The sequence below is a fragment of the Rhinoraja longicauda genome, chromosome 18, assembly GCF_053455715.1.
Source record: "Rhinoraja longicauda isolate Sanriku21f chromosome 18, sRhiLon1.1, whole genome shotgun sequence".
Classification (NCBI taxonomy): Eukaryota; Metazoa; Chordata; class Chondrichthyes; order Rajiformes; family Arhynchobatidae; genus Rhinoraja; species Rhinoraja longicauda.
In genome coordinates, this window is record NC_135970.1 from 6,447,100 (window position 1) to 6,467,703 (window position 20,604).

The following is a 20,604-nucleotide window of genomic DNA, read 5'->3' on the forward strand; positions in this document are numbered from 1 at the left end:
TAATTACATCTCTGAATATGAGAAACAATGTTACAAAATAGGGAAATGCAGATAATACATGAAACATATTGAACTACAGAAATATCATACAACGTGGATGATCACAGTGTACAGTACAGGGTACCTTGTATTAAGGATGACTCCACAAACCTGAAGACAAAAAAAATTCAAATCCAAGTAACTGCTTATCACAGCAAAAAAGCAGGCCATTCATCACTTTGGGTTCAAGTCAGCTCACAGCAGCGCAATCCCATTAGTCCCAATTCCTATCAATACCAAACTTATCTTTCCTACAAGCCCATCAACTCACTTTTGATACTTTTGCCACATACTCTCATGAGGTAATTAACCGTCACCAATTAACCTATCCGCACATCGTTGGGATATGGGAGGAGACCAAGTGGGGTGGGTGGGGCGGGTAGATGAGTGGTGGACCTAATCGGTCATAAGAAACCTCACACACGGCAGTCATGGTTAAACCTGGTCGCTGAATCTGAGGTAGCAGCACAACTACCGTGCTGCTATTCCTCTCTAACTAATGATTAGTTCACCAGGTGAAGTGAATCAGTTACTAATTTGAACTTGACCAAACAATTCACCCACGCATAAGTTACACAAGGACCACATTGGGAAAATGTAACAGCTTTTAATACAATCATTATGAACAAGAGCAATTACAGCAAGTTAAATTGACAGGAAATTTGGTCCAACACAGACAGACCAAAATATCCCACCTTGCATGATAAAAAATTTCCGGTGTGAAGTGGAAATAACTGACTTTTATATTCACATTGGTGATGTATGAAGGTATTAATATCTACTGCTTTACTATTAATAATATTTTCTTAAGATTTAGAGAATGTATCCTGGAATGGCGTGGGTAAGAGGGCTTTGGGCTGTTATAGCTGCATGCTGAATGGGAGACGAGGTCATATCTCACATATTCCAAGGTTAAATGTAGATCCAAAAGGGGACATCCGCAGACCTCAATAGGATGAGGACCTACCACCAAATCCCAGCTATATTTCTAAATCACTGATATATGATAAACCTCTTCGAAGGTATACACTCTCAAATGTTTCTGGTACATATGAAACAGAACGTAAGGGAATTGAAATATAGAGGAAATGAAAAAAATGTAAAACTATTTATAACGTTGATCAAACCACATGTTTGTCAAATGTGGAAAATGCAAGATGATCCACATTGGGGCAAATAATTGAAAAACTTGTTAAACTGAGTGTTTGGGTACCATTGATATTCAAAGAGATCCAAGTGTGTTTGTAGGGCAACAACTTGGGTGCAGCAAGCAATTAGCCAGACAAATGGTATGTTCACCCTTGTAATGAGTGTATTTAACCACTGGAGCAAAAAAGAAGTCTGCACAGGGACTGTGAGTTTGGAATATTATGTTTTGGCCCACGCTGTCCATGCCAAAAATCGTATCCATCTCTTAACCCCATTTGATCAGCCTGTGGTCTATAGCATTCTACAGATATTTTTTACATGTTGCAAGAGTAGTCGCTTCACCACCTTCTCAGTGTATTCCAGATTCCAACCATCCTCTTACTGCTCACAAGGAGTACAACAAAGGTTCATCAGACTGTGTTCAGAAATGGCAGATTTACTCTTTGGACAGATATTGAGTAGACTGGGACTTTATTCCCTGAAGTTTAGAAGAATGAAGGTTCTCATCAGATGTGCAAAATTCTTAAAGAGCTAAACACACTAGATGTAGGGAGTAGAAACAACGGACTACAGATGCTGGTTTACAAAAAAACATAAGTGCTGATGTAATTCAGAGGATCGGGCAGTCTCTGGAGAACATAGTTATGGCACACAATAAATCCAATCTACCAAACAGCCTTGATCCACTGCAGTTCACCCACTGCCACAACAGGTCCAGGGCTGATGCCATCTCCCTGGCCCTACACTAATCCCTGGTAAGAAGGACACCTATGTCAGACTCCTATTCATAAACTACAGCATTGGTTTCAATACCATTTTCCCAACCAAGCTCATAATCAGTGAGGATAGGTGACAGATCATCTTCTATGATAATCCTAAGCAAGGATGCCCCACAATGGTACATTCTTAGCCCCCTACTATACTCTATGCAATCATGACTGCAGTCAAATCCCAATCCAACTCAATTTACAAGTTTGCAGACGACATCACTGTGGGTCAGATATTAAATAATGACGAGAAGTACAGGAAGGAGATTGAGAACCACATTACCCGGTGCCAAGACAACAACCTCTTCCTCAATGTCAGCAAGACAAAGGAGAGTGTGATTGACTTCAGGAAGTGAAGCACTACACACACCCTTGTATACATTGATGGCCCTTAAATAGAGATGGTTTAAAGCTTCGTTCTTAGGAATATGCTAGACCAAGTGGACCTTTGGGCCCAAACCTCTCCTGCATTGGTGCAGCACCCTCTCCTCCCCCCTCCCTCACCCCCTCCTCCCCCCTCCCTCACCCCCTCCCTCTTCTCCCCTCCTTCCTCCCTCTTCCCCCTCACTCCATCCTCCTCCCTTCCTCCCTAGGAGATAGATTTAAACTTTAAAATGTGAATAACTTTAAAAATATAACACCGATTTCAATGAAACTTCTTCCATTAGCACCAAAGGGATGACGGTGAGTAAGGTGGGCCTAAAATTGTCGCACTATCATGTACCGTTTTGGCTGTAGTTCAGGAACAAACAAATAAACAAACGAGAGTTTTAGTATATAGATATCAGAAGCAATTGGTCCTGGACCAGCCACATCAAAGCTATGGCCAAGAAAGCACACCAATGCTTCTACTTCCTTGGATGGCTTATGAGGTGCAGCATGTCCCTAACAACCCTCACCAACCTTTACAGATGTGCCATAAATAGCATTTTATCGGGATGCACCACAGTATGGTAATCACTCAAATCAACCTGCCTTCCACTGACTCGATCTACACTTCATGCTTTCTCGGTAAGGCCAACAGCATAATCAAGGGCCAGTCTCACCCTGATCACTCCCTCTTCTCCCCTCTCCCATCAGGCAAGAGGTAAAGAAGTTTGAAATCGCATACCTCCAGATTCAGGGACAGTTTCTTCCCAGTTTTTATCAGGCAACTGAACCATCCTCTCACCAGCTAGAGTGCGGTCCTGACCTCCCATCTACCTCATTGGAGACCTTTGAGCTATCTTTAATCAGACTTTATCTTGTACTAGATGTTGTACCCTTTACCTATACACTGTGGATGGCTTGATTGTTATTATGTATAGTCTTTTCTTTGACTGGATAGCATGCAAAAGGCTTTCACTGTACCTCGGTGTACATGACAATAAACATGACATCTTACACTTACCTTACTTGTCTTCTTCCTTTTACATAGCCAGGGAAGCTCTTAAGATTGTTATATTACACCCAAATTTTCTCTCAAGTCAAATTTCCCTTCAGATTATTTTTTATTCTTTCGCTGCTGGATCCTAAGACTTCCCAGTTCTCTGGCCTACTACATCCATTACCACTCTTTATGCCTGACTTTTCATTCAACATTATTCTTGGCCTCTTTTTCATGGAATATCTCTTTCTCATTGGGACAAATTCTCACTGAGCATTGTTTTAATAGCTGATTTAATATCTACCACTGTTCATCGGCTAAACAAGTCTTAGCTTATTGTTCCTGTTCACCTAAGACAAAACACCATTATAATTGTCCTTATTTTGACAATTGTGGTTGAGATCCTGTGGTGTTCACCCTGAAACCGAACCTGTAATTCTCTCCTACTGTGGTCACATCCTACTAGGCGATCATTAACCACAAGATATTTTATTAATTCTTCCTCATTGCACATGACCAAATCTAAAAAAGCCTGTTCCTAGGTGGGTTCTATAACGTACTACTCTATGAAGCAATCCCTGATGCACACAACATTTGTTTTCTTCTGTGATTCCCATGCCATTTTAATTCATTCAGTTAAAATCTCTCATGACAATTGCAGTTCCCTTCAAACATGCCCTAGAAAGTTCCCCATTTATGCTCCACCAATTTCATGAGAAATTACATTTTGGTGTACCATAGAGCACTCTCACCCACATACTTTTTCCCCTTGCGATTCATGATTTCAACATGAACTGATTCTAAACAATAGCACAAAAAGTAAGGACATTTGTGTTTGGTAGATTATTTCTTTGTTGTAACAATGCTTCTTGGCAATAAATCTTATACCGTTGGAAAGCCTGTTTATTTCCCTTTTAAATGGTGCCACATTTGTAAGGAACATGCATTTGTGGGATGAGCAGCAGAGCTGAGTATGTGGGTTGCGCCCATGAAAAATCTGCCAAATCTTCTCTGCCAATGCCAAACAGCTTATTCTGCCATTGACTCTTGTTCGGTGTTGTTTGGTGGATTGGATGATTGAAGTCTGAAGAAACAAGACATATTGGCAATTTAACAATTTATTCATTTAATAAACAGGAGCCTCAGTAGCGTGTGGAAGAACCATACACAGCCACAACAGCCTAGCACCTCCTCCTCATGCTGGTCACCAGCCTGGTCACACACCGTTGTGGGATGGCATCCCATTCTTCAACCAGCATTTGTCGCAAGTCAGCCAACGTGGTTGTGTTGGTCACTCTGGCACGAACAGCACGCCCAAGCTGATCCCACAAGTGTTCAATAGGGTTGAGATCAGGACTGCTGGCAGGCCATTCCATCCTCTCCACTCCCAAATTCTGGAGGTAGTCTCTGAGAAACCCTGCTCTGTGGGGGCGAGCATTTTCATCTTGGAGGATAGAGTTCGGTCCCAGACTGTGGAGATATGGGATTGCCACTGGTTGCAGAATCTCATCTCGATATCTCTCTGCATTGAGATTACCTCCAATGATGACAAGCCTTGTTTTTCCAGTGAGGGAGATGCCGCCCCACGCCATCACACTGCCTCCACCAAAAGATGTTACTCTATCGGTGCAGCAATCAGCATAGCGTTCTCCGCGTCTTCTCCACACTTTGACCCTATGATCCAACTGCCGTAGGCAGAATCTGGACTCATCGCTGAACATAACGTTCCTCCACATGTTCAGGTTCCAGTGCACGTGTTGCCGACACCAGCGCAAACGGGCCTGACGGTGAAGGGCAGTCATGGCAGGCCTCCTGGCAGCCCTATGAGATCGGAGATCGGCTGCGTGCAGTCTGTTCCGAATTGTCTGGGCAGAGAGCCGTCGGCCATATCGTCCTGCAAACCTTGACTGCAAATCTGTAGAAGACAGCCTACGGTTCCTAAGTGCTGACAGGGTGAGGAAACGGTCTTCTTCGGGTGTTGTCTTCTTGGGACGCCCACTTCGCAGCCTGTCTCTGACATCCCCGTTATATGGAATTTGGCCTTCACTTTGGAGATGGTACTAGGGCTCACTCCAAATAATGCCGCAACTTGGTTTTGCGGAACACCAGCTTGAAGTTGCCCTATCGCACGGGCCCTATCCAGATCAGTCAAATGTGGCATGCCGATTCTTGGAGCAGACACCTACTGACCACTGTAGCAGGGCCCATGCTCACAGATGCTGCCAATCAGGTGCAAATCAGGCACCTGATTGTCAGCACCTGGGGGTACCAGAAGCTCAAAACAAGAGTCAATAGCAACAGCAGAATAAGCTGTTTGGCATTGGCAGAGAAGATTTGGCAAATTTTTCATGGGCGCAACCCATATACTCAGCTCTGCTGCTCATCCCACAAATGCATGTTCCTTACAAATGTGGCACCATTTAAAAGGGAAATAAACAGGCTTTCCAACGGTATAAGATTTATTGCCAAGAAGCATTGTTACAACAAAGAAATAATCTACCAAACACAAATTTCCTTACTTTTTGTGCTATGTTTTATATGACACTCCACTGCCTCAACTCAACATTGATGTGATACCTTCCTTGGTTAAGAATGCTAACCTATGTCTTTTCTCTTTTGGCCTGTTCTTATTTCATATTTTCATATTTCAGATACAGCGTGGAAACAGGCCTTTTCGGCCCACCAAGTCCGCGCCGCCCAGCGATCCCCGCACATTAACACTATCCTACACACACTAGGGACAATTTTTACATTTACCCAGTCAATTAACCTACATACCTGTACGTCTTTGGAGTCTTCTGAAACGTCTTCTGAAACATTGTGCCCCCTCTCCTGATTGCTCTATAACAAGCTATTATATCATATTCCTATGTTGCCAAGAACTAATTTATCTTATTACAAATGCTACATACATTCAAATAAAGACCATTAACCTATGATTTTTTAACTTTTTATCTAACTTTAGATTTGCGAGATGGCACATTCCCCAACAAATTATTTATGTTCTTAAGTTGTTCGATTTAGAGGAAAGATGAATTAAAAAAAGATCAGAGTAGTGACCAAGAAGTTATTGCCTGAAAGCTCCACCATATTGTTAGTGCACAGACAAGTACTTAAAAAGGCATAACCTGCAGGGAAACAGACCCAGAATTGGAAGGTGGGATTTGGCTGAATATCCTTTTTCAATCAACATGAACATGAGTAGGTCAATTGGACTCCTGTTGTGTTAGAAATTTTGTGATTCCAGTGCTTATCTCAAATGACTGGCACTGTTCATTCACTGGTATTGGTTATAGGTTTGGGAAGTTCTGTAACAAAGAGGATTAGAGCATTGTTACAGTAGATCACAAGGCGCTTGGATGATGTTGGACAGTGCCAGTCATATAGATTAGTTTGCACTGTTTTTTTATTTGTGGCATCGGTATGCACCCAAGTGCATATTGTATTACATCATACTCCTGACCTGGCCTTTGTAGGTGGTGGAAAGGCTCTGGAGAGGGAAGAGATGAATCAACACTCTTAACCTACTCTTGGAGCCATATTTTTGTGGCTCTCCAGTTTTGAGCTCCATGATCAGTTTGGAGTTCATCCAAATGAAGCAATTATGGAGGCCCTCAACATTATAGTTGTTTACATAATGGTGGGGACAGACCCAACAAGAGCTACTCGGCTGCAAAATATGGCGTATTACAACATATATGGCGTATTGGCCAACAGATACTAACGTATTCTTATAGAAACCCAGATCTGTGTGACGGGAATCAGACTGAAAGAATAGCCTTGTGGAACTCGAATCAGGGTACTGCAATGTTGACAGACTCCAAACAACAGCTAGATTAGATATTGGTTGCAACAAAATTAGCTTTCATTGTGTTATATCATTTAAAATCTTTTTCCCTATTAACCGTAACCACCATCCTACGTTTCTCCTAAGATAGGAGAAGGATAGTCTGTGTATTAGTATTGTTCTCACTTCTGGGAGTACGAGACAAAATGAATATGAATAGTTTATTCAAATATTTCATGCTAAATATTTACAATGAAAATGAAAATACATACATTTTATTACAAGAATACACAAAATAAAATCTATGCCTCAAAAAATAAGAGAAAGTGCAGAGTTAGTTTGCTGACGAGTCTGTGCATAGATGCGAGGTGCTGTTGATCTCATCATGCAATGAGCAGCAGTCCCACACTAACGCAGAGAGCACCATTAATACTAATTTAACAGCTTGTAACAGTCAGACCACACGCCTCGCCTGACTACACAGGATGAGGAGTGTTTGTATGTTTCTAATAAGATAACAGATTTCATTAGCACAGCAATATTGAATAACCAAAGGGTTTGATCTAAAGATGGCTTTGTTATACCAATGTAACAAAAGGGCATTTACCACATACCAAAAGCATCATTATGGCTGTAATCTTTGGCTTGCCTGGGCAAGGTAAACAGGTTTCAGGGTAATTGATTGTGCTACCCAAATGCCATGTATTTAACAACTAAACGTGCAAGGAAATTATTTGCCTTTATTTCAAGGAACCTATGGAAATCAGGGATAATTTTGGAAGTCATTGAATGTGTGCATCTGGTTCCACAATCCAACTGAAATTCTGCTTGAACACGCAGAGCAGGGTATTTGGGTTGATGTTTGGCAAAAAGAGGGCAGAAAGATCAGCAGCCTGCTCAGGCTCACATTACATTTCCACAATAATTTTCAGGCACAGAGAAGCTTCAACTGTAGCTACCTGTCATTCCTTCAGGATGTTTCGCAGGTCCTAATAAAGCATGTTCACCTTTTTTCAGAGAAAATATTAAAGGTAGATATGGGTTGGTCAAGTACCTAGAAGTATTTCAGTAATGGATACATATTACTGTACCCCAGGTGTTTAAGCTGATCCGTTAACCAGAATCTCATGTCAACAGTGACAAGGTTTAACAGGCACACTTCTTTTGCTCCTTTAATACAAAGTATTCTGGTGAAAGGGGAAAAGTCTGGCAGGATCCAGTAACTACTTAATGTACAAAATAACCACCACCTATGTGGTCATGTCAGCTAAGAGGTCAGGGTTGCCAAACATTGAAGCACCATTAACTACGTAGTAGCTTTTGTAGATATGTGGCACTTTAGAAGGTTTATTGCATTTTTCTTTGGTGTAGTGTTTTACTGGGTACTATCAGTCATTAAACATAGCTCATTGAACTCATTTTAGAAGAAACAATGGTAGAGGAAGGGATGAATCTTTTGTTCTCGTTTCTGAAGCAATACTTGGACTTTCTGATCAATTATGTGAATAAAGGCTGGCTCCAAGTTACCTTTCCATGGGTACCACTAAAATGGCACTGATCAAAGATCAGTTCAAGGCATCAATTAGACAATGGCCGACACCAGCATCATGACTGCAATCCCACTGCAAAGCAGCAATACTTGATACACAGAGTTCCTGCAACAAAGAATTACACATCAAATAAGTAGGCACCACCAAGGTAAACATCGAGGAGCAAACACGTATACAATTCCCCAAACACGACAATTTTATTTTCTCCCGATAATTATTTACTGTTTTAATAGCTCATCCACAGAATAATTGTAGCCAACAAGGTTTGCTGGTTCAATGACTACAAGAGTAAATCATGCAACCCTTTGGAGTTCCATCATTTAATAATGTGATTGTCAGGCGCATTTTTCCATCTAATCAACACAGCCCATCATTCACCCCTCACCATGTTCCACCTAGCACCCGTATTTATAAAGCACAGCATAAATAATCAAAGAGTGTTGGGCTATGTAACAATGATTATGATTTCATATAGTCCACAGATTGCAAGGCGCTTATGGATAGCTCAAGAAAGTAGTGAGCAATCATAAGAATGTAAATCTTTGTGGAGAAGACGCTCCACACTTTCACACATAGGCAACTGGGATTCAAAGATCACTTAATTGCTTACAGGAATTTTGATCCTTCATGCATCCCATCCACTGCCTCTTCCCCAACCGTGATGTGCAGGAAGATCAATTGATTATGCATCAGCAAACAGTTGTAGTAAAAGATTTTGTTGGACTAATAGCAAGTGTAAATTGAGATCCCCTGCGATACTTTAGGAAAAATATGTCTGCTTAAAAGAGGGTGCAGGAGAAACCTGTCAATGATTTCTGGGATATATATGCAAACTGGATAGCTGCAGATGCTTTCTTTGGAAAAGCAGTTGGAAAAGGAACCTGCTAGATACATTTCAAATTATGAAGCATATAGGTAGAGAGAGAAAAAATTCCAATTGTTAGAAAAACCAGGAAACATAAATTTAGCTTGTTAACCTGAGAATACATCTATATACAGTGAGTGAGATCTATATACAGTGGTTGGCATCTCAAATACCCTGTCAGGGCAGGCAAGTTCAATTGAAGGGACAAGTTCAATTGTTCAAAAAGGAACTGGATGAGGATTTAAAGAATTTGAAAAGCCATGGAAGGAGATTGGTTCAGTTGCTTTTTCTTTGTGCTGGTAGGTGTTCAAAAGGCTGAATGTATTGTAACCACTCAGTGATTCAGTAAAATAACTCAAATACTGATCCCATTGAAATGAATGGAATTGTCAGCATGGTGTAAAGCTAAACAGCTGGTTGAGATTACATCTGATCTCTCCTTCCAGCTCATCAGTGCTCCACTGCTAGATGGGCTAAAATCTGACCTCTAGGTCAATATGGATTTCTTTATTTGCATAAGTATACAAGCAAGTTTGAAACAAACCATGCCACTATTAGCTGACCGCTGATAATTCTCAATGGAATCTCTGGCTGTCAGCCAGCTCCATTCATTGATACAGTGCAATTCATGACCTAAGCACGTCCTAAATTCCTCGAGTGCCAAGTATTTTTGAAACATACTCATCTTTGCAATGTAGAAAAATACAGCTGCCATGTCCTTCAAATAGCAAAGAGCAGATAATGTGCTCCAGTGATGCTCGTTGAGATATAACTGCTAATCTCCCTTCTATTACTTTTACTTTATATCTATTCTACCTGGTCTTTAATTCCACTCCAAAGGGAAATAGATCTTTCCTGTTTGCTTTTTGGGGACCCTCTATTTGAATACCTCAGTTAAGCTCCCCTCATACTCCATAAAAAATAACCACTGCTTGTCCATTTTTCTTTAACTACAATATTCCTGTCCTGGCAATGCCTTCATAAATCTCCTCTGCACCCTTTTGATCCAGTGCAAACACGTCTTTCAAAACATTTAGTGACCAGAGATGTACTCAGTAATCAAGGTATAGCCTGATTAACATTACATACAGTTCTGATAAAATCCCTGCTTTTTTCTCCATGAATAAAATTGAAATAACATTATGCAATAGCATACAATTATAGCTGCTTTAATAAGGACTCTTTGTGATTCTGTTAATTTCCGTCAGCAGAATGAATATACTTTTGGTCCACCCAAATTTGGCAGAATGATACTTACACCATTCTGAAGCCTATTGTAGCAATAATTACTTACCGCACATCCGTCTCCTGAAGGAGATCAGGTACCACAGTAACCAGAGCAATGTACAGAAATCCTCCTGATGTGAATGGTAGAATCCAGGCTACACTGCTCCCTGTATAATTGAAGAAATTGATAAGTTAGAATGACAGAGGGGGCCCATCAAGATTTAGTTTAGTTTAGAGACAGCGCGGAAACAGGCCCTTTGGCCCACCGGGTCCACGCCGACCAGTGATTCCCGCTATCCTGCACCCACGAGGTACAATGTTTACATTTACCAAGCCAATTAACCTACAAACCTGTCTTTTGAGTGTGGGAGGAAACCGAAGATCTTGGAGAAAACCCACATAGGGCACGGGGAGAACGTACAATTTTCGTACAGACAGCACCCATAGTCGGGATCCAACCCGGGTCTCCAACGCTGCAAGGCAGCAACTCTACCGCTGCACACCTAAGATAATTGAGAACATCTCCCTTATCCCTAAGCTCTCAGTAATTACAGTTAACATATAATTATTGATATTGGGAGAACAAACAGAAAGCTAGTTTTGAGGATAGGGGAAAGCAAAGAGACAGGTAGCACGCATACCAGAGAGAAAGTGCACTAGAGAGAAACGTGGGGAAGAGTTAAGAGATTTTGGGCTATGGTGGTGGTAGGGGGTTATTGCATTGAGGGGCACACACTAAGAAAGGGGGCATGGAAGAAAGACAAAGGCGGTTTGGAAAATTTAAGTCTGTGTTTCAAAAGCTGCAGTCAATGAGAATCTAAACAATATGAGAGTATGACGTATCTATAGTGACAACTACAGAAATAATTTAAAAATATTTAACAACTGACATTTAGCATAACGAACAACAACCTTCAATGATGATAACGGAAAAATCTGTGTCAGGTCTGGATGACTACTTTTCTTTCTCTAGATCTCAGCTGTTTTGCTATGTTAAGAAGTTAGTGTCCTGCCATCAGGTGCTGCAGCTCAATTACATTAAGAGATCTTGCACAAGATCACATTCTTCACCTCCGATGCTTTGTATAACCTTGCATGAAAAATTGATTCAGCAGTAAAAGAGATGAATTTATAATCTGTACCACTAGATGAAAGGTCTTCATCTGAACAATCTTCATCGGAACCATCTCCCAACATCGACAATGCATAAAATGACTTTGTAAGGACCATACTATAATCTTTAGTCATGACTAATCAGGAAAACAGCTTTGCACATTTGTTATTCATCACATGTTAACTATATACATAAGGGTATTGAGGAAGACGATGAGAAAATGGGTTTGGGAAACAAGCATTGACAGGAGGTTTGCAAAGCCATACATCACATAATCAGGGTCAGCAAGGGAGAAAAGTGAATTAAAATTGAAGTTGGTGGGCCACTTGCAAAAACTTGAAATTGAGTAAATTGTAAGATTGCAATTTTAACAAAAGGTTTCTTAAGATAAATTCACATCCACACACCTGCCCCCCACGGTACAAGAAGCTAATTCCATCACTGATATGTTATCAATGTATAACTTTTCCCTCTTAATCCAAACCTCTCAACTTCTGACCCACGTCCCATTTGACTAAAGAGATGACTGCTTCATTGATGTGCAGGAAAGAACTGCAGATGCTAGTTTAAATCAAAGATAGACACAAAATGCTGGAGTAACTCAGTGGGACAGGCAGCATCTCTGCAGAGAAGGAATGCGTGACGTTTCGGGTCGAGACCCTTCTTCAGACTCGAACTGGGTCTCGACCCGAAACGTCACCCATTCCTTCTCTCCGGAGATGCTGCCTGTCGCGCTGAGTTACTCCAGCATTTTGTGACTACTTCATTGATCATAGTTTACCACAATCCCAGTCTGGGGAAATGTTTAGACACAGTAGTCATAAATTATCATACAGAAAAAAATTAAAAACATTCTTGTGGCTTGATTACATTGTGCTTAGACTGCTTTTCAACATGAGGTAGAAGACTTCCTGAGTCCAGATGAAATTTCACTGTCACTTGATTAATTGCCTGTTATCCTCCAAACCCACAATCAAATCCTTCATTAATATAAAATGAATTAAATTGTACCTGTTCCTTCTGGAGACTCTGCGCATAGGGCAAAACAGGCCCCCAACACCCCTCCAAATGCAGTTGTGAGCTGCATTTTAGCTGCACTCCATCGATCGAATCCTGCCCTGAGCAGGATGGCAAAGTCTCCAACCTATGGATTAAACATTGTTGTGAGTAGGTCAAGTGCACAAAGATGAATTTCTTACAGCAGGGAGCCCAAACTTCAGAGTCTAAACCTTCCCCCTGGGGATTTTGTCTCTGAACAAATTGATAGGGTGCATGCAATGCTGGCTGCATCAAGTTTGTATTGGAAAAGTTCTAATCAGTTACTACACAGGTGTTAGAGTTTACTTCTAGAATGTGGGTGACTGAATTATGTTACAGCTGTTCAGCTCAGATTATTGTCAAGTGTACAGAGGTACAGTGAAAAGCTTTTTGTTGCGTGCTAACCAGTCAGCAGAAAGACAATACATGATTACAATCAATCCATTTACAGTGTATAGATACATGATAAGGGAATAACGTTTAGTGCAAGGTAAAGCCAGCAAAGTCCGGTCAAGTATAGTCTGAGGGACATCAAAGAGGTAGAAAGTAGGTCAGTACTGCTCTCTGGTTATGGTAGGATGATTCAGTTGCCTGATAACAGCTAGGAAGAAACTGTCCCTGAATCTGGTGGTGTGTGTTTTCACACTTCTGTACCTTTACAGTAAAACAGTAAACAACTAGTTTAGTGTAACTACTTCATTGATCATAGTTTACCACAATCCCAGTCTGAAATGTTAGTGTAACAACTAGCATCTCCCATTTTCAGATGGCATTGAATGGATTAGCCAAAGCTCCTCACACCAACTGAAAATTAAGGGTTACCGAGAGTGCCATGAGGACGAGTGTCATCCCAGTTATCTCTCTCTTCAATGTAATATTCTTGTTGGAATGGGGTGGGGGAGTGGTGGTGACTGTGCACTGGATTTAGGAAATATTACATAGAATTTAAAAAAACAATTATTCATATTAAAATGAGTTCACTCACCTCGTGTGGGACTTCATGAAGGAGAATAGCCAAGGTAGTAGTGAGCCCAACCTGTCAGAGAAAACAAGTTTACATCGACAGTTGAACTGGCTTAATGGACAGCTGTAACCAAAGCAACTAATTTCAGATGACACAATAACCATAGCAACATCTGGTATCATGTGTGACAAACTTAGTGCAGATCTCACTGAAAGAAACAATAAAATAAAGCCATTTGGATTACAGCTTTTCAATTCCTTGTCCCTGCCATTATTCAAAAACTTCCAAGTTTGAATTTGTATTTTAACAATAAAATTTGATGAAATTAGTTCCACCTTTAAATCAACCACAAAAAGCAGGGCATAAGTCATTAACATAGCACATGCCACTCTTGTAACGACACCGGTTGCCATCATTTAGCTCATCAGGTCCCCCAGCAATCCCATTAGTCCCATTGCCCCTCTCCTTATTTCCCTGTATTATCATCATATCATATCATATATATACAGCCGGAAACAGGCCTTTTCGGCCCTCCAAGTCCGTGCCGCCCAGTGATCCCCGTACATTAACACTATCCTACATCACTAGGGACAATTTTTACATTTACCCAGCCAATTAACCTACATACCTGTACGTCTTTGGAGTGTGGGAGGAAACCGAAGATCTCGGAGAAAACCCACGCAGGTCACGGGGAGAACGTACAAACTCCTTACAGTGCAGCACCCGTAGTCAGGATCGAACCTGAGTCTCCGGCGCTGCATTCGCTGTAAAGCAGCAACTCTACCGCTGCGCTACCGTGCCGCCTGCAACTTATTCCTGCAACTTTTTCTCTCTTATACACGTCCATCAATTCTTATGACTCCTTCTGCCATTACTAAGAAATAGTTTACAGTAGCCAATACTAAGAGGTAGTTACAGTGGCCAATTAACCTATAGACATGGTCCCTGCAGCCACGAGGCACTAATTGCTGTGCCACCAGGCCATCCTTTCATTGGTTTTATTACCAAAGTAATCGGGAGAGGAGGATTGTTGTGCCAATATCGGGAAAGATTGGAAAACAACTTATCAGCCAAACTGGTCCAAGCAGATTCCAAGAAAGCTGCGCTATTTCTGCTCTTATCATACTCTAGGGATTGCGTGAAATAGAGAAATGGATGGAAATGATGGAATTATTGAACAATCCAAACTAATCCATTCCCCGGATCCTTCCCACAGATGCAACAATTTGTCTGCAGATGGAATGCACATTTTGAAATGGAGCCAGAATATAATGTGCACTAAGTAAATGTCTAGTGATAACTTTTGCATTTTCTCCCATATATTTCTCCCATCCCAAAGTAAGCTTTCAATTTCAGTGACAAATGGACATTTTGTCAAAACCTAGTTTCATGCAACTAACAGCTACTCATGTAAATATACAAACAAGGAACTGTACATGATGGTTAACAAAAAAAACCACAATGCTCAGGAGTAACTTAGTAGGCTAGGCAGCATCTCTGGAAACCATGGATAGGTGACATTTTGGGCCGGGAATCTTCTTCAGACCGATTGTAGTGAGGAGGCAGAGGTGGGGAGAGAAAGTGGAAGAGAGAATGGACAAAACATTTGACAGGGGATAGGTGGATACATGTGAGGGGGGAGTTATGATAGGCAGATGCTTGGGCAAAGGCCAGAGATGAAAATGCAAAAGGTGTGAGATAAGGATTGATGAGTTGTAAATAGTGAAACCACGGGAAGGAGAGTCCAGGTAGGGCACAGGGAAGAGGGGGGGGGGGAGAAGGTGGGGAGTTGGTAGGGCACAGGGAAGGGGGGGGGGGGGGGGGGGGGAGAAGGTGGGGAGTTGGTTAGTTACCTAAACTTGGAGAATTCCATTTTTGTACAATTGGGTTGTAAGCTATCCAAGCGGAGTGCGAGGTGCTGTTCCTCTAGTTTGTATGTGGCCTCACTTTGGCCATGGATGAGGCCCAGAACAGAAAGATCAGTATGGGAATGGGAAGTGGAGTTAAAATGGTTAGCAACCGGAGGCCTTATCAGACTGAGCACGTGATCGGAGAGATGGATGCCACATCTGTTTGGTCTCGGTCGCATAAAGGAGAATATCAGATGCAGTAGATGAAGTTAGAGGAGGTGCACATAAACCTGTCCCTCATCTGGAAGGACTGCTGGTGTCTCTGGACGGATGTGAGGGAGTAGGTGTAGGGACAGATGTAGCATCCCCTGCATCAGGAGGAGAAAGTACCTGGGGAGGGGTTGGTTTCGGTGGGAAGGATGAGCGAACCAAGGACATTCAGAGGGAGTGGTCTCTGTGGAACATAGAAAAGGGTGGGGATGGGAAGACGTGGCTTGTGGTAGATGTCAGTCGATAGCCTGTTATTGAGATAGAGAGATCAGGAAAGGAGAGAGATGTCTGGGATAGTCGGGTAAAACCCACTGCAAAATCTATCACATCCTACTGGGAATCGCATTACCGCAAATTCAACCAGCAAAAAGCAATGACAAAAAAACTTATCAAAAAAGATAAAATAACCGTCATCAATGGGCAAACAAGAATCAACACAGTGATGTGTAGGAAGGAACTGTAGATGCTGGTTTATACTGAAGATAGACACAAAGCACTGGAATAACTCAGCAGGTCAGGCAGCATCTCTGAGTCTGAAGAAGGGTTCCGACCCGAAATGTCACCCATCCTTTTTCTCCAACGATGCTGCCTGACCCGCTGAGTTACTCCAGCAATGTGTCTATCAACACAGTGATGCATATCCACATAGTAGAGCTACTGTTTTACTGCACCAGAGACAAGGTTCAATCCCGACTCCTTAGGCTATCTATGCAAGTTTGCACAATTTTTTACATAACTGTGTTGGTTTCTACTGGGTTCCTCCGACATCCCACCTTGGCTGGTTAATTGCTTACTTTGGTGTAGGAGAGTGGTAGAATCTGGGTGCGGGTGTGGGGTGGAATTGGTGAGAATTAGATTAATGTATGAATAGTATATTCATAGTATAGTATATTGAATAGTATATTCATACATGAATACACACTGAATAGTATATTCATACATGGCAGAGACTGTGGACTATTGAGGATTCTTTCAATGCTCGAAATCTGACCAATCCCATTGGTAATGAGGCTCAGAGATGTCTCAAAGTTCTACAGTGCATTCAGAAAGTATTCAGACTCCTTCACATTTTGCTACGTTAAAGGTTATTTAAAAATGGATTAAATACTTTTTTTTTATCATCAATCTACACACAATACCCCATAGTAAAAAAGCAAAAACAGATGTTTAGAAATTTTTGCAAATTAAAAAGAAATAACTGAAATGTCACATTTACATAACTATTCAGAACCTTTACTCAGTACTTTGTAAATGCACCTTTGGCAGCAATTACAGCCTCAAGTCTTCTTGGATATGACGCTACAAGCTTGGCACACCTGTATTTGGGTAATTTCTGCCATTCTTCTCTGCAGATCCTCTCAAGCTCTGTCAGGTTGGATGGGGAGCGTCGATGCACAGCTATTTTCAGGTCCCTCCAGGAATGTTCGATCGGGTTCAAGTCCGGGCTCTGGCTGGGCCACCCAAGGATAGTCACAGACTTGCCATGAAGCCACTCCTGCGTTGTCTTGGCTGTGTGCTTGGGATTGTTGTCCTGTTGGATGGTGAACCTCCGCCCCATCCTGAATGCTCTGGAGCAGGTTTTCATCAAGGATCTCTCTGTACTTTGCTCTGTTCATCTTTCCCTCGATCCAGACTAGTCTCCCAGTTCCTGCCGCTGAAAAACATCCCCACAGCATGATGCTGCCACCACCATGCTTCACCGCAGGTATGGTATTGGCCAGGTGATGAGCGGTGCCGCTTGGCATTCATGCCAAAGAATTCAATCTTGGTTTCATCAGACAAGAGAATCTTGTTTCTCATGGTCTGAGAGTCCTTTAGGTGCCTTTTGCCAAACTTCAAGTGGGCTGTCATGTGCCTTTTACTGAGGAGCGGCTTCCGTCTGGCCACTCTACCATAAAGGCCTGATCGGTGGAGTGCTGCAGATACAGTTGTCCTTCTGGAAGGTTCTCCCATCTTTACAGAGGAACTTTGGAGCTCTGTCAGAGTGACCATCGGGTTCTTGGTCACCTCCCTGACCAAGGCCCTTCTCCCCCGATTGCTCAGTATGGCCAGGTGATCAGCTCTATGAAGAGTCCTGTGGTTCCAAAGTTCTTCCATTTAAGAATGACAGAGGCCACTGTGCTCTTCGGGACCTGCAATGCTGCAAAAATTGTTTTATACCCTTCCCCAGATCGGTGTCTCGACACAATCCTGTCTCGGAGGTCTACAGACAATTTCTTCGTCTTCATGGCTTGGTTTTTGCTCTGACATGCACTGTCAACTGTGGGACCTTATATGGACAGGTGTGTGCCTTTCCAAATCATGTCCAATCAATTGAATTTACCACTGGTGGACTCCAATCAAGTTGTAGAAACATCTCAAGGATAATCAATGGAAACAGGATGAACATCAGCTCAATTTTGAGTGTCATAGCAAAGGGTCTGAATACTTATGTAAATGTGATATTTCAGTTATTTCTTTTTAATTACTTTGCAAAAATTTCTAGCCACATGTCTTTGCTTTTTTATTATGGGGTATTGTGTAGATTGATGATAAACAAAAAGGAATTTAATCAATTATAAAATAAGGCTGTAACGTGGCAAAATGTGGAAAAAGTGAAGGGGTCTGAATACTTTCTAAATGCACTGCAGGCATCATTTGACATTATTTTATACTGTAACTTATTGCTAGCCTACAGACTGTGTGACAGGCTGATGTAGCGTGTAATTGTTTGACTGAATGCATTTATGTCTCCTGCCAACATTTCTCCCAAAATGAATCTGAAGATATTTTGATGTATTTCTGAAAGAACATTTTTGGAGTTTAGTTTGCATATTTATTGGCCAGACCAAATGTAATAATTAACTAAAAGGGCATTATGTACTTTGGACCAATGACAAGTTCAGTAACTCTTTAAATTCCATGATGTGCTCTGAATTGATTGATTTGCATCCAGAATTGTGGCTAGAAGTAAATGCACAGGCAGAAACTAAGATCTTAAATTGCTGCAAAACCTTTGAAAATTAGTTTATTCTCTTCTACTAACCTTCCTGCTAACAAGAAAGCTGCCAGCTACTGCCAGGCCATGTGTGAAGTTATCGATACCATTGGCAATGAGGTTTAAGTATCCACTGATCTATGCAACAAAAATGGAAATGCAGTCACACAGTATTCAAGAAAAGAAATTAATCCAACAGACATACCTGGCTCTCTTACCTTTATCGCTTGGACAGGCGGAGTAAATGCCTTTAGCTGTCGTGTAGAATCATGGCAGGAGCCATTGCCGAGTTGAAAATACGAATCTATGCAATGAGTATTGGCAGAAGAAATTACTTTTCCATTTGGAAGGCATTTGACCCCATTATCCAAATAGCAACAGCCATTCTGCATTGTCTTTTGGGTCTGTGATATCTGGAAGAAGAAGAAAATGCCTAATAGAATGAATTGGAAGGAACTGATTACACTTCTTTTTAAAAATACACTTATGGGCTCAGGACATTCCTATGCATTTTCCAGTTATTGAAATATTTAAAATGTCATCAGATAGACAATAGGTGCAGGTGTAGGCCATTCGGCCCTTCGAGCCAGTACCACCATTCAATGTGATCATGGCTGATCATTCTCAATCAGTACCCCGTTCCTGCCTTCTCCCCATACCCCCTGACTCCGCTATCCTTAAGAGCTCTATCTAGCTCTTGCTTGAATGCTAGGATTCATGACAACCAAAGAATACTTCAGTTAAAGGATAAAATCAGAGGGTCAGGATCTCTGGAGAACACGGATAGGTGACATCAAGACCCTTCCTCAGACTAATTTAGTCGACCAAGGTACTCTAGCACTTTGTGTCATTTCACTTTCACACTAGGCGCCGATGCTGCTGGTCTGCACCAGCAAGCCCTTCTTCACTGGTTCATGCAGCTGTTGTTGTGGCTCATGTTGTAACACTGCTGGGGATGACACTTTCTTCAGCGTGCCCTCCGACAGAATGTACTTGCTAACCATGGGGCTCCCTCCCCTCTCGCCTGCTGTAGCTTCCAAGGTGGAGTATGTTAGCGAGTCTGGGGGAAGAGGGTGAAGGTGGAGAAAGAGTAGGGGGTGGGAGGGGGGTGGAGAACTGAAGAAAGCATTGTCCCCAGGGACTGCAACATGAGCAGTGGGTGAAGAAGGACTCGCTGGTGCACTTAGCGAGTCAGGAGTGGCGTCGGAAGCCAGTGCTCTAAACTGCCGGGGAGACGATGGGAGCTGGCATGGGTCAGTCGGTCATTCTATTCACATATAGTTTACATTTTATATTTGTTTTATTTAAGTTTATGGCACTTCATGGTGCTTTGGAGACACAGGAGGAGCATCATTAGCAGGCCTGGGGTTTATTGTTGTTTCATTATCACATGACCTCTGTTGGTCCAGAAAGACAGACAATCCAAAAAGGCTACATACACTCACAAGGAGGAAATAGAAAGAGCATTGAAAAGAGCAGAGTCACTGGCAAGTATCCTCTCTTTCAAAGTGTATAATGCAGAGGAAATTCACTTGGATGTTGCTTATGATGGAGAGCCTAATATGAGAAAGGACAGGGTAGACTGATTTTATATTCCTTATGTGAAGGAGACTGGATAGATGCATATAAAATTATGAGGCA

General features: G+C 41.9%; 2 protein-coding genes across 4 annotated transcripts in view; both read right to left on the reverse strand.

Moving 5' to 3' along the window:
• LOC144602214 (oxysterols receptor LXR-alpha-like) overlaps positions 1–20,604 on the reverse strand; it is a 442,571-nt gene that overhangs the window by 73,690 nt on the left and 348,277 nt on the right. The window lies entirely within an intron of this gene.
• The window catches only part of LOC144602210 (zinc transporter ZIP13-like), a 38,481-nt gene continuing 25,225 nt past the window's right edge, over positions 7,349–20,604 (reverse strand). For all 3 annotated transcript variants that reach the window (XM_078415014.1, XM_078415013.1, XM_078415015.1), the window contains exons 5-10: positions 19,182–19,376; positions 19,012–19,101; positions 13,888–13,938; positions 12,876–13,008; positions 10,818–10,917; positions 7,349–8,763 (exon numbers count right to left, since the gene is read on the reverse strand). In XM_078415014.1, the coding sequence (XP_078271140.1) occupies positions 8,691–8,763; positions 10,818–10,917; positions 12,876–13,008; positions 13,888–13,938; positions 19,012–19,101; positions 19,182–19,376 (642 nt within the window). In that variant the 3' untranslated portion in view covers positions 7,349–8,690. The remainder of the gene's footprint in view (positions 8,764–10,817; positions 10,918–12,875; positions 13,009–13,887; positions 13,939–19,011; positions 19,102–19,181; positions 19,377–20,604) is intronic.